At 41.5% G+C, this 12,453-nt stretch overlaps 1 protein-coding gene across 1 annotated transcript; it reads right to left on the bottom strand.

The window, feature by feature from the left end:
* Positions 1 to 269: 269 nt before the first annotated feature.
* LOC130550111 (uncharacterized) lies at positions 270 to 10,174 on the bottom strand. Its single transcript, XM_057327485.1, has 7 exons — positions 9,942 to 10,174; positions 9,422 to 9,542; positions 9,224 to 9,376; positions 2,360 to 3,423; positions 1,911 to 2,109; positions 1,117 to 1,234; positions 270 to 893 (listed from the first exon to the last, which is right to left on the bottom strand). The coding sequence occupies exons 1-7, from the start codon at positions 10,172 to 10,174 to the stop codon at positions 526 to 528; spliced, it is 2,256 nt and encodes a 751-aa protein (XP_057183468.1). The 3' UTR covers positions 270 to 525.
* Positions 10,175 to 12,453: the final 2,279 nt, after the last annotated feature.

A 12,453-nucleotide genomic window follows, 5' to 3' on the forward strand; every position in this document is an offset into this window, starting at 1 on the left:
AAGGCGCGAGCCAGGACTGGAGCGATGACCCAACCGCCGCCACCGGTCTTCGAGATCCCGACCAGGAACCGCTTTGCCGCCCTCTGCGAGACGGAATGCAACGCAGTGTTGTATAAAGTACTTGAAAGCGATACTTGAGTAAAAGTACAAGTATCTTACCAGAAAATGACTTTGGTAGAAGTTAAAGTCACCCTTTAAAATATTACTTGAGTAAAAGTCTTAAAGTACCTGACATTTAGTGTACTTAAGTATCAAAATAATTGTCTGATATAAAATGTACTTAAGTATTAAAAGTAAAAGTACAGGTATTTTTAAAAAAAGTGAACGGTTAGAATTTTGATTATGAAATTTATTGTGGCTTCCTTACAGTGAAAGCATAATATCCAGGCATAGGAGAAAGAAGCTTGAACTTTTTCAACATTAAAAAATAAACTTCTGCCATCATCAATGGTGACTAGCTCTCTCTCTCAACTTCCCTGTGTGTTATATGGACAAACTGCCCGTCTTTCAACTGGCATGAAGTTATTAACTGAAACTGAAAAGGTGTCTGTTCATCTTCAGAAGAAGTTGGTTTTCAAAGTTGCGAGAATTCAGTCTCGCTCTTCTTGGACTGAAGACAAGTCCTGCGATGCTGAAGAGCCTTTCACAGGCCGCTGAGGCAGGTAGAGGAGTGTTCAGCTTCACGGAAAGCTTGCACACCGCTGGGAAGGATTTCAGCAAGTCCATGTGATCTGCTGAACAGGCCAAGTATCCATCCAGTTGTTTGGCACCATCTTGCGCTTGAGACGACTGCAGGGCAGAGAAGAAGTCATCGTCATCAGACGAACTGGACCGGTTGGCATCTGCTAGCTGAAGGGAGGGTTCTTCGATGTGCTGTCTCATGTAGTCAATTCCTGAAATAGTGACAATGAAAATATAAATTATAGATCTAATGCAACTCTCTAACATGTTATGACCCCAGATTTAAGTTTTAATTTAAGGTTTGTTATTTTAATTTTATGTACTCTCCATGCATCCATAATTCAAGATTTATTTATTAGTAACCACGGATAAATTTGTTGTGTGGAGAGATTCAAAATATACACTTATTTTTTCACTATCCCCATGATGTCTTACCTGTTTTGATTGTGGATTCATCCTTTGTCCACGCTGTACGGAATTTTGGAAGTAGAATTGCAGCTGCGATCAACTCAGGGTCTCCTGACATGTGGCCAAAACGGTTCTTGATTCCCACCTGCAAGGCAAGTTTATTTGTATAGCACATTTCACCACCATCACTGACACAAAGTGCCAAAGTAACACATTTTGAAAAGGACATTTGAATATAATTGAAATTAATAATTAAAGGGGAACTTGGCAACTATTTTAACTTAATAAACCCGTTTAGAAATCATTTAGATGGTTAAATGGCCTGTTCCGGTGAAAATGGTGACTTTCCCCGCTCCCCCTAGCGTCCCCAGGCGGAAAGCCAACCTTGCAACTTTGGGACTACCGTCCCGTCAAGTTGGAAATAGGAAGTATCATGAGAAGCGAGAACGAGCAAGAAACACAAACTGCTTTACGGCAATTCCACATAAACGCACACGCCCCCCTTAATACCGGTTAGCCACACCCGGCTATAAGAACAAGCGACGATGAATGTATTACCCACCTCGGTAGACATTGCTTCACCCAAAAAAGTTGCCCGGCAACAAATGCACATCAGCAGCGGTAGAAAGGGGGAGCAGGGTGCCGCAAGTGAGTTTTTTTACGACAGTTTTGTGAAATATACGTCCCAGAGCTTGTAGGGGGAGCTCGTTCAGAAAACATACGACGACAAAAGTGAAAACCAGCGAAGAAATGGCTAGAGTTGCCAAGTTCCCCTTTAAAGAGTTAAGACAATATAAAATAAATACAAGAATAAAAGTTACCTGTAAAGCATCCACCAGAGGCTTGCAGTACTTTAGTGGCAACTTGACTCTGTCAAGTTTGACGGTCAGCAGGTTGATGGTTGGAAGCAGCCATCCCATCATGGCATTTGCTTCTGCTTGCAAGACGTTGGTTGCCTGCGCAACTGGACTCATGGCAGCGGCATACTCTGTGAGGAAGGCAAGTTCAGCTGGATTGAACCTGTGATGAAAACAAAGACACAACACCATTGTTTATAATAACACTAAAACCATTTCATTAGATTCAACAAAATAATTGCTGGATGAGTAATTAAGTCAAATGGATCAATGATAAGTGGAAGTTGGGATACAATGTGAAACTTATTATTGTCCAAAAAATGATTGGAAAAATAAACCGTAAGACTTCATGTTCAATTATGATGAAATAAAACAAAATATAATATTTTTTATAAAAAACAATTCTTACTTACATTGGAACCTTTAAGTTGGTGCAGATGCCTCTGATGGCCCCCTCTCCCTTTTCTTTCATTATTCTCAGCAGTCTTTCCACTGCCAGGAACAAGGAGTTCCACCTTGTAGCATTTGGACGCAGCAGCTGGAAGGAGCAAGCATCTTCAACAGTTTCTGCTGCAAGGGTGGATCTTCCACATTTGTTCCAAAGTGCATTACACTTGCCAAATGTTGAACGGTACACTTTCTTGTACGCCTCATTGGATGTTGCCTTCATAGCATCAACTGTAGCTATTAGGTTGAGTAGGTGACAAGCACAGCGCTGGTGCTGTGGGAGCTGGAACTCTAAACCGTCATCTTCATTCAGGAGCGCTGACACATCAACAAACTCCACTTCTTCATACCCCTCTTGATCCTCTTTATCCTCTCCTGGTTGAGATGCATTACCAGGTTCACCATCACTTCCCACTGCATTGTTGTTCTCATCTTCACCAAAAACTTGTAATGCTTTTATGAAGTTGGAGCCGTTGTCGGTTGTTGTTCGCACAATCTTCCCCCGAATTTCAAACTCGGAGTGGATGTCATTCAGGGCGCTTGCCAACACATCAAATGTGTGCGAACCTCTCAGTTGTTTACAGGCTAGGGCTGCTGAGCATCTTTTGAGACTGTTGGGGTCAATCCAATGGCCAGTAACGCCAATAAAGCTCCGTCTTCTTGCAGACCAGCAGTCAGTAGTGGTGGCGATATGGTCGACTCCCCTCATGGCCTCAGTCACCGCCTTCTTCATTCCCATAGAGGCATTATCAATCATGGAGCACAGGGTCAGCCGTGATATCATTTTTGCATTCGGCTGCAGTTCCTTCACAAAATCTCGAAATGGTTGTTGTTCAACAACATGCAATGGCTGGAGCCCTTGGACCACATACTTCAGGATAGCTTTGTCAATGGACCTCTGAGACACAGTCCTGGTGTTCACCAGTGTGGTCTGCCTAATGGTGGAGGTGGTGGGAAGAGTCTCAGGAGCCCTTTTTCTCTTTCTTGATGTCAGCTCTTCATATTTTTTGAGGTGGCCTACATGCTTTCTCTGAAACAGTGAGAGAAAGACATTTTATAAGCAAAACAACTTAAGCTACAGGGTTTAAAAGTTACTCAACAATAACAGTCAAATTACCATTATTTGATATTATCTTTACCTAATTGCAAGAATTATAAACACTCATGGAAGCCCACCCCACCACCCAGTCATTAACACTATTAACTTGGACTTTGATTCATTGCTGTTGTTGGTGTTGTGTAGCCTGTACTGTATTTGTGTTAACTGGTCGTTTGTCTCCTGTCTGTTACTAGCTAGCTGACCTACAAAAAAAATTCCACCAACTGGTTGTGTGGCAATAAAAGCACTTTGAATTTGATAAATATGTAAGCCTACATTCACAATATATAACATTAGCCTAACATTAGCAGATAACAACTGAGTTTTGAGGTAATTAAATCAAAGCAAATCTCAAGTTCAACAAAATGCATGGTGCTTTTGAAGACATGAGTAATCCTGAACGCTCCTCTGTAACCTGCCATTAATTAGCCTAATGTGGTCAAAAAAAAAATCCCTCCACCGGTGTAACGCTAATTTACCTAGAAAATATTCGGCCGCCACTTAGGCTAAACCAGAAACTGTTATTAACCATTTCAGTATGATGGACATGTCTTCAAGAGTTTTGTGTTGAATTACTTAGGAGGGAAAATCATTGGTGTTGTTAAATATCTGCACATTGTAATCAGCAAAAGTTAACTAGCACGAGTAAGCCTGACCATGCATTACACTTTAGCAAGATATCTGAACAGCTTATGATACACTAAAACTAATTCGTGTTAAACTAATGCTTGACATTGTGGCTTTATTGAATGACAAATTAATGTTAACGCTACCTCGATGTGCTTACTTATCAGGTTGGAGGAGGAGTTTTTGAATGCAATAGTCAGTGACTCTCGTAGGATAGACAGTGACTTAATCCGGTAGGAAAGAATTTTTCACTCCAATTGTACGAAAAAATTCCGTGCAAATACAGGCCACGGGTGATAGTAACATTATCGAGTTCAGCCAAGCCGCATATGTGTCGAGATGCTCGTTCATTGCTGCTACAGATGGTAACGTAGCAGAGGCCTGCAGCAGGTGACTTCCATGATGCATTCATAATGTGAGTCGACATGCCCGACAAGTCGAGACTTCTTCTTCATTGTGCTTGGCGGTTGACACGACATACAACAGTGACGTTACGTGGTAGCGGTCCGCAACTCGAAAATTTACTTTCTGAATTTAATTGTGTAGTAGAGCCGGTCTAACGGAAGATGGTTAAGGGAGAATATGCTATCGGAGTTAACATAGATACACATTTTATTTGAAGGAAACTGGTCTGTGGTAGTTAAAAGTGAAACTTCCGGATTCGTATGCAACAACGTAACTGTAGTTGTAGTAAGTGAACTCACGTTAGTGACAAGTAACGAAGAGGAATTGTATGGAAGGCAGAAGGAAAACGTGTGAAACTAACGTGTAACATTACTGTATACACTGCACTGTTAGGTGGTTGCCTTGCGGCTTATTACAAAAACTCCAATGGTCCAAAACGCGGCAGCTCGAGTTCTTACACGTACAAAAAAGTATGAACATATTAGCCCGGTTCTGTCAACCTTGCACTGGTTACCTATAAAGCATCGCGTTAACTTTAAAATCTTGCTTATTACCTATAAAGCCTTACATGGTTTAGCTCCTCAGTACTTGAATGAACTCCTTTTGTATTACAGTCCTTCACGTGCATTACGCTCTCAGGCGTCCTGTCAGTTGGTAATACCTAGAATTTCAAAATCAAGTGCAGGTGGTAGATCCTTTTCCTATCTAGCGCCTAAACTTTGGAATAGTCTTCCCTGCACTGTCCGGGAGGCAGACACACTCTGTCAGTTTAAATCTAGACTAAAGACGCATCTTTTTAATCTTGCATACACTACTCTTCCATAATATAAATCTTCAGAGGGTTTAGGCTGCATTAGTTAGATCAACCGGAACCAAAAACACAACTGATGTACTTGTTGCATCAAAGAGTACAGAACAGTACTCTACTCTCAGCCAGTCTTGTCTCATTGTTCCAAGGTTACCACAGCGAGCAGGATGCAGTTCATGGCCTGACCTGATGGTAGAGCGGAGAATGGGAAGTGGGGACCTGACAAGAGCTGAGATGATAGAGCTGGATAAAGAAGGACGCGGTCTCTTGACATGTCTTCACCACAAAATTCAAATGCTATTAGATTATTAATGATAATCTTAAACTATAATTTATTTTATTATTAAGTTTATTTATTTTATTTAGCCTTGTTGTGCAAGTTCTCTGGAGCTTGTGCAGAGGCAGCAGCTTTTGCCAGAGGGGAACTGGAATCCCCTGGTTGGGCCTGGGTTCTCCTGAGGTTTTTTTTCTCGATGAGTGCCTGCCACCGTTGTTGTGAATCTGCGACCGGGGCTGCTTTAGAATTTAAAGTTTTACTTAATTAATATTGCATATAGGAATTTATAGTCTGTTATATTTGACCTGTGCTTCTCTCTCCTTTATCCTAAATGTGTGCTCTCACTGAGCGTGTGTGTGTGTGTGTGTGTCGTACTTGTCTGTGTACGTACGTGTGTGTGTGTGTTGTGTGTGTGTGTGTGCGCATCCGTGTGTGTGTGTGTCTCTATGTCTTGTGTGTTGGTCGTGTGCATATTGTGTGTGTGGAGTGTTTTGTATGTGGGTATGTCTGTCTTCTGTGTTTTCAACCTTTTCTTGTTTCTGCAGGTACAACTTTAATTATTTTGCTTATAGTCAATATGTCTCATGTACAGCTGCTTTGTAACAATGAAAATTGTAAAAGCGCTATATAAATAAAGTTGAGTTGAGTTGAGTAAACTATATTTCCTGTAATTCTAAAACGTGCCTTAAGATTCATTCGTCTTAGGTGAACCCTGACCATGTTCGTATGTCAATCTAGATGTCATCGTATAGCAATACATCATTTGCCTCGTCGAATATACAATTCGCTATATTACCACATAAAACGTACCATGAATAGAACATTACAAGGATTGGACACATGTCCTCCCAGTTCTTGATCAAGTGTAGTGTGTAATACTGCGACTCTGCAACTCAGCACAACGCAAAAGTTTGAGTACTGAAATACCTCCTTTGCCTATTTCCTATTTATTCGTCAGGATAGACAAAAGATAGTCAAGATGCTGAGCTATTACGAGTCATGGCTATTTAGAATGATACTACACACCAGATAAAAAGCTTCCTGTAGCTGCCTATCTATTAAACATCATCTTGCTAATCTACATTAGTGTAGTTCTCTCCTTTACTATAGAGGTTCATAAAATATTATATCAAGAGTATTCTTTATTTTTATTCCCAATTGTTTAGTAATCCTATCATAACACTTCTATTCTAGAAGTCAATCTTTCTTTTTCTAATAAATCATTTATTTAAGACTATTGATAATGTCACCAAGCGATTTTGATTGTTTTGCAAATACAAACCCGATTCCAAAAAAGTTGGGACACTGTACAAATTGTGAATAAAAAAGGAATGCAATAATTTACGAATCTCATAAACTTATATTTTATTCACAATAGAATATAGATAACATATCAAATGTTGAAAGTGAGACATTTTGAAATGTCATGCCAAATATTGGCTCATTTTGGATTTCATGAGAGCTACACATTCCAAAAAAGTTGGGACAGGTAGCAATAAGAGGCCGGAAAAGTTAAATGTACATATAAGGAACAGCTGGAGGACCAATTTGCAACTTATTAGGTCAATTGGCAACATGATTGGGTATAAAAAGAGCCTCTCAGAGTGGCAGTGTCTCTCAGAAGTCAAGATGGGCAGAGGATCACCAATTCCCCCAATGCTGCGGCGAAAAATAGTGGAGCAATATCAGAAAGGAGTTTCTCAGAGAAAAATTGCAAAGAGTTTGAAGTTATCATCATCTACAGTGCATAATATCATCCAAAGATTCAGAGAATCTGGAACAATCTCTGTGCGTAAGGGTCAAGGCCGGAAAACCATACTGGATGCCCGTGATCTTCGGGCCCTTAGACGGCACTGCATCACATACAGGAATGCTACTGTAATGGAAATCACAACATGGGCTCAGGAATACTTCCAGAAAACATTGTCGGTGAACACAATCCACCGTGCCATTCGCCGTTGCCGGCTAAAACTCTATAGGTCAAAAAAGAAGCCATATCTAAACATGATCCAGAAGCGCAGGCGTTTTCTCTGGGCCAAGGCTCATTTAAAATGGACTGTGGCAAAGTGGAAAACTGTTCTGTGGTCAGACGAATCAAAATTTGAAGTTCTTTTTGGAAAACTGGGACGCCATGTCATCCGGACTAAAGAGGACAAGGACAACCCAAGTTGTTATCAGCGCTCAGTTCAGAAGCCTGCATCTCTGATGGTATGGGGTTGCATGAGTGCGTGTGGCATGGGCAGCTTACACATCTGGAAAGGCACCATCAATGCTGAAAGGTATATCCAAGTTCTAGAACAACATATGCTCCCATCCAGACGTCGTCTCTTTCAGGGAAGACCTTGCATTTTCCAACATGACAATGCCAGACCACATACTGCATCAATTACAACATCATGGCTGCGTAGAAGAAGGATCCGGGTACTGAAATGGCCAGCCTGCAGTCCAGATCTTTCACCCATAGAAAACATTTGGCGCATCATAAAGAGGAAGATGCGACAAAGAAGACCTAAGACAGTCGAGCAACTAGAAGCCTGTATTAGACAAGAATGGGACAACATTCCTATTCCTAAACTTGAGCAACTTGTCTCCTCAGTCCCCAGACGTTTGCAGACTGTTATAAAAAGAAGAGGGGATGCCACACAGTGGTAAACATGGCCTTGTCCCAACTTTTTTGAGATGTGTTGATGCCATGAAATTTAAAATCAACTTATTTTTCCCTTAAAATGATACATTCTCTCAGTTTAAACATTTGATATGTCATCTATGTTGTATTCTGAATAAAATATTGAAATTTGAAACTTCCACATCATTGCATTCTGTTTTTATTCACAATTTGTACAGTGTCCCAACTTTTTTGGAATCGGGTTTGTATATACTGTAGTGTTCTTCAGCCATAACTATAAGAGTTTACATATGGGAGAATACATACAAGGTAGGACAATTGCAATTTTCTTCCAATACTTAACAAAACACATCTGCATTGTTGTGACTCTTGCCGGGACGGTATTTTATCTAAAATTGGTAATCTGCAAGTTCTCCCACCCAGTGATAACCCACTGCATTTAACTTGATTGAACTCATTACGTAAGTAAATGTTGTGAAAAACGGGGCGTAGAAAACTTTAGTGCGAGGAATTCCAGCTTACCAGAATGGAGTCTGTAGTTTTTCTCAGCAGGCGACAATGTCCTCAAGCCATATGCTATGACCCGTAACCTCCCTTCTTGCCTCTGGTAAAGTACTGCCCCTAACCCTTTCTCCGAAGCATCAGTGTGTAGTACAAATGGAGCGTCAAAGTCTGGGTACGCAAGCAAGGGTGGGTTGGTAATAATAATAATAATTCATTACATTTATATAGGGCTTTTCTGGGTACTCGAAGCGCTTTACATCGAAGAGGAGAATCTCCTCAACAACCACCAATGTCGCATGAAAGCATGTCAATGAGTGTGTCCAAGCTCTGCTGGTGTTTGTCTTTCCAAATGATTGGGCTTCGAGATGGCAGCTGTGGACCCCTTTTCTTTTCCTCCCTTCTCCCATCTTGTGATGGAGTTTCTGGCATATTTGCCTGCAGACACAAGACAACCTAGGTATCGGACATTGCTTGAACAGCTCACACTTAGCTGGACGTAGCTTGACTCCATGTTGCGGAAGGACTCTGAACACAGTTTCTCTACATGTTCTTCAAAGGTTTTGGCAAAGCAAAGCACATCGTCTAGGTAGGGCACAACACTCATCACGAATGAATCTAACTTCTCTTCCATCCCCAGCTGAAAAGCAGACGGGGCATTTGATAGACCAAAGTGTACCCGTACCCATTCAAATAGGCCCCAAGGGGTCACAAATGCTGTCATGAACCCCTGGTGATAAGCCTTTCCCTGGTCGAGTATGGAGAGCCAGTGATAACCACCCAATGTGTTCATGAGATCCTGGATCCTTGGCAGAGGATTGCGATCACGAACAGTCTTCCTGTTAAGCTGTAGGTAGTCAATACATAGTCTTAGCGTGCCATCTTTTTTACAGACCCACACTACTGGGGCAGCGTAGGGTAAACAAGATTTCACTATTAACACAGCTGACTCTTCATAAAGTAGTTGTCTCACAACTGCTTGATCATTTGATTTCAGGTGACTTAGATCTATGGGAGGATGCCACAGTGTGCCGCTGTCCTCTGGCTGTGTTGGTTGGAATGAAGTAGTTTCTGTTTGGTTGTTCAGCTCAACTTGATCTGTCTGAATAATCTTTGCAATGGCTGCTATTTCCCCAAGTATAGTTATTTTTGGAAAGGTCACATCATGCTTGGTGTGTTTCTCAACTGGGACTCTTATATATTACTGTCCCTTTTTGTGAATCTCAATCAGTCCCTCTCCAAGGTCAAGATGTGCTAGGGGCGCGGTCTCCTCACTTGACTCAAACAGGACTGTAGGGTCAGAAGTGTTAAAATTAGGAGGTACCCTACACTTTACATTGGCGACCTGACCGGGCCGAATGGTGACACCTTGCGGTCCAACCCTCACCCGAGCCAGGTCATCAACCAGGTCATCTTTGGTCTCTCCAGTACTACTCATAAGGTTTTCAGGATGCCTTCGCTATCTCCTGTGACTAACTCTGGGATCACATTAAACCCCAACAGAGGCCTCTCCAACTGTAGCTGACAGACAAGAAAGGGGACATGGATGGAGTAGCAAGTCCCGTCATGTTCAGGTAAGCTTACTGTGGCTTCAACCCACACACTTTATGGAATTGCTTCCCTATTGATAGCAATCACCTCAAGACCAGCACTGGGTCCCACTATTTCAGATAAAGGGCGGACATCATGTGTTGGTAGGTACTTTTTTCTCCAGTTCTGATCGATGATGCTAACCTGTGCTCCAGTATCGAGAAGCATACTAACCAATTTCTCTTTCCAGTGGACTCTTCTTCCCACGTCTCCCCCTTACATTGCTTAAAGGACTCATTAAATGAGCACTTTCAACAAGTTGATAGGATTTATTAGGGTCTTCATGAAATATCTGGAACATATTTTGCTTAAAAACACTCAATGGCTGTGTAAACAAAACCCTTTTTGCCCGCAGCAACCTGTTTTGGTGCATGTCTCTTTAAATGCTAATGAGTTACAGTGCACCCCACCCACCTTCCGTCCGGCGTGTAAACACAACACATGCCTAGTACTGCCATGGCAATTGTTACGTCCCGATGTACATTTGTTTTCTATTCTTTTGGAAGGTTAGCTAGATTCTGGGTTTAGTTAGAAGTGTTATGTTTGTTGTTTTGGCCTTAGCCCCCTCTCGAAGTCATTAACAACCCTCCTGCATCTAAGACAATAAATGAATACCTTTCTTGCATTTTAGTTTTGAAGTGTGATGTTTCTCTTGTAATTTCCTCTTATGAGGTTTATTACATTGCCTTATTGCTGACACACACACACAACACCATTTTTATTCTGTTATGTGACCCAACGATCCCTGCATTCTTGGTTCTGTATTTCTAGTCATGTGGCAGAATCGGGACGGAGCCCTTAGGTTCTATGTGAGAAAGCCATGAGTTGTTTGTTATGACATCTCATGTGTTTTCTCGTGTCTTGTCATTGGCCCCGCCCCTCTCATTTCATGTATTGCTTCCTTGCCGTGTCTAATGTTTCCCACCTGCCTTCGTCAATTATCCTTAATTTGTCTTCCCTTTAAATTGCCCTCATGTTTCATTGTCTTGTGCTCTTGGATTGTGTATGTATGTGCTGATGTTCGTTGTGTGCGTGTTTCCTCGAGTTCCTGCCTTGTCTTGCCCGTGTTAGTTAGTTTGAGTTTTTGATTATTGTTAGTTCTCGTTCTGCCCCATTGTGGGAAGTTTTTGTTTATCTTTTATAGTCTTCTGTTATAGTTTTGTTTCCCCCCATCGAGGTTTTTTTTGTTTCTGTTTTGTGTTTAAATAAAATCTGTTTACCCCTTCACTGCTGCTTCCTGCATCTGGGTTCTTCCACCTCGGTTTTCCCTGACACCTAGACTTGATATGGGAACGTGACACAATGGTTTAGCTAAATTATGTTTCCTGAACACCTCTGCGGTTAGTTTAAATGTCTGAAAATCATTTGTCCGGAGACTAAAAAATCCGTCACAGCAAACAGCGCTCACGTTGTGCGTGTATGCTTGCCTAAAATCCACGGAATGCGCACCTGCAGATCTCAGCGGAATTACGTGGATTTTAGCGCTTGTCGTTGACAAGTTATAACGTTACACACACAATGTGAGAGCATAACTAGTATGCTGTGACAGATTTTTCAGCCAAAGGACGAATGATTTGAGACGTTTAAAACGAAACTAACTGCAGTGTTCGCCACTGTTCATTAGCAAAACAAACAGCTTGCCGCAGCTGAACATATTAACGCACATAATGTATTAACATACATACAGCTAAACTCCAAGTGCCCATTTGCCAAATAACATATTAATATAGAGTAAGTTTAACACTGGCTTTGAATATTCTATTTAGCCAGTGACTGACTTGGCTCCCTTCGCTATCATATGCTAACGTTATCCTCCTATATATACGGTACATGTATGTCAATTCAGACTGTTGATAAATATTACTTACATCGGCAGCTTTGTCTCGTTCAGTTGGTCTCGATCCCTCTTGAGGAACAACTTTGAAGCAAATTCTGCTTGTTCTGTCCCAGGTTGATAAAGCACTCCGGCTTGAAGTGATTCACGCAAACAAGCAGGTTTTTACTTATGGTTTCTGAGGGATTTCAACTAAAAATAAAATAAATCCACTCCTGTCTCTTCCGAGGTTAGGTTGCAGCGACTACATTGCATGTTGTCCATGAATTTTAGCCATGGCGTCACGTACGCCC

Source organism: Triplophysa rosa, unplaced genomic scaffold (genome assembly GCF_024868665.1).
Source record: "Triplophysa rosa unplaced genomic scaffold, Trosa_1v2 scaffold234_ERROPOS151698, whole genome shotgun sequence".
NCBI classification, from domain to species: Eukaryota; Metazoa; Chordata; class Actinopteri; order Cypriniformes; family Nemacheilidae; genus Triplophysa; species Triplophysa rosa.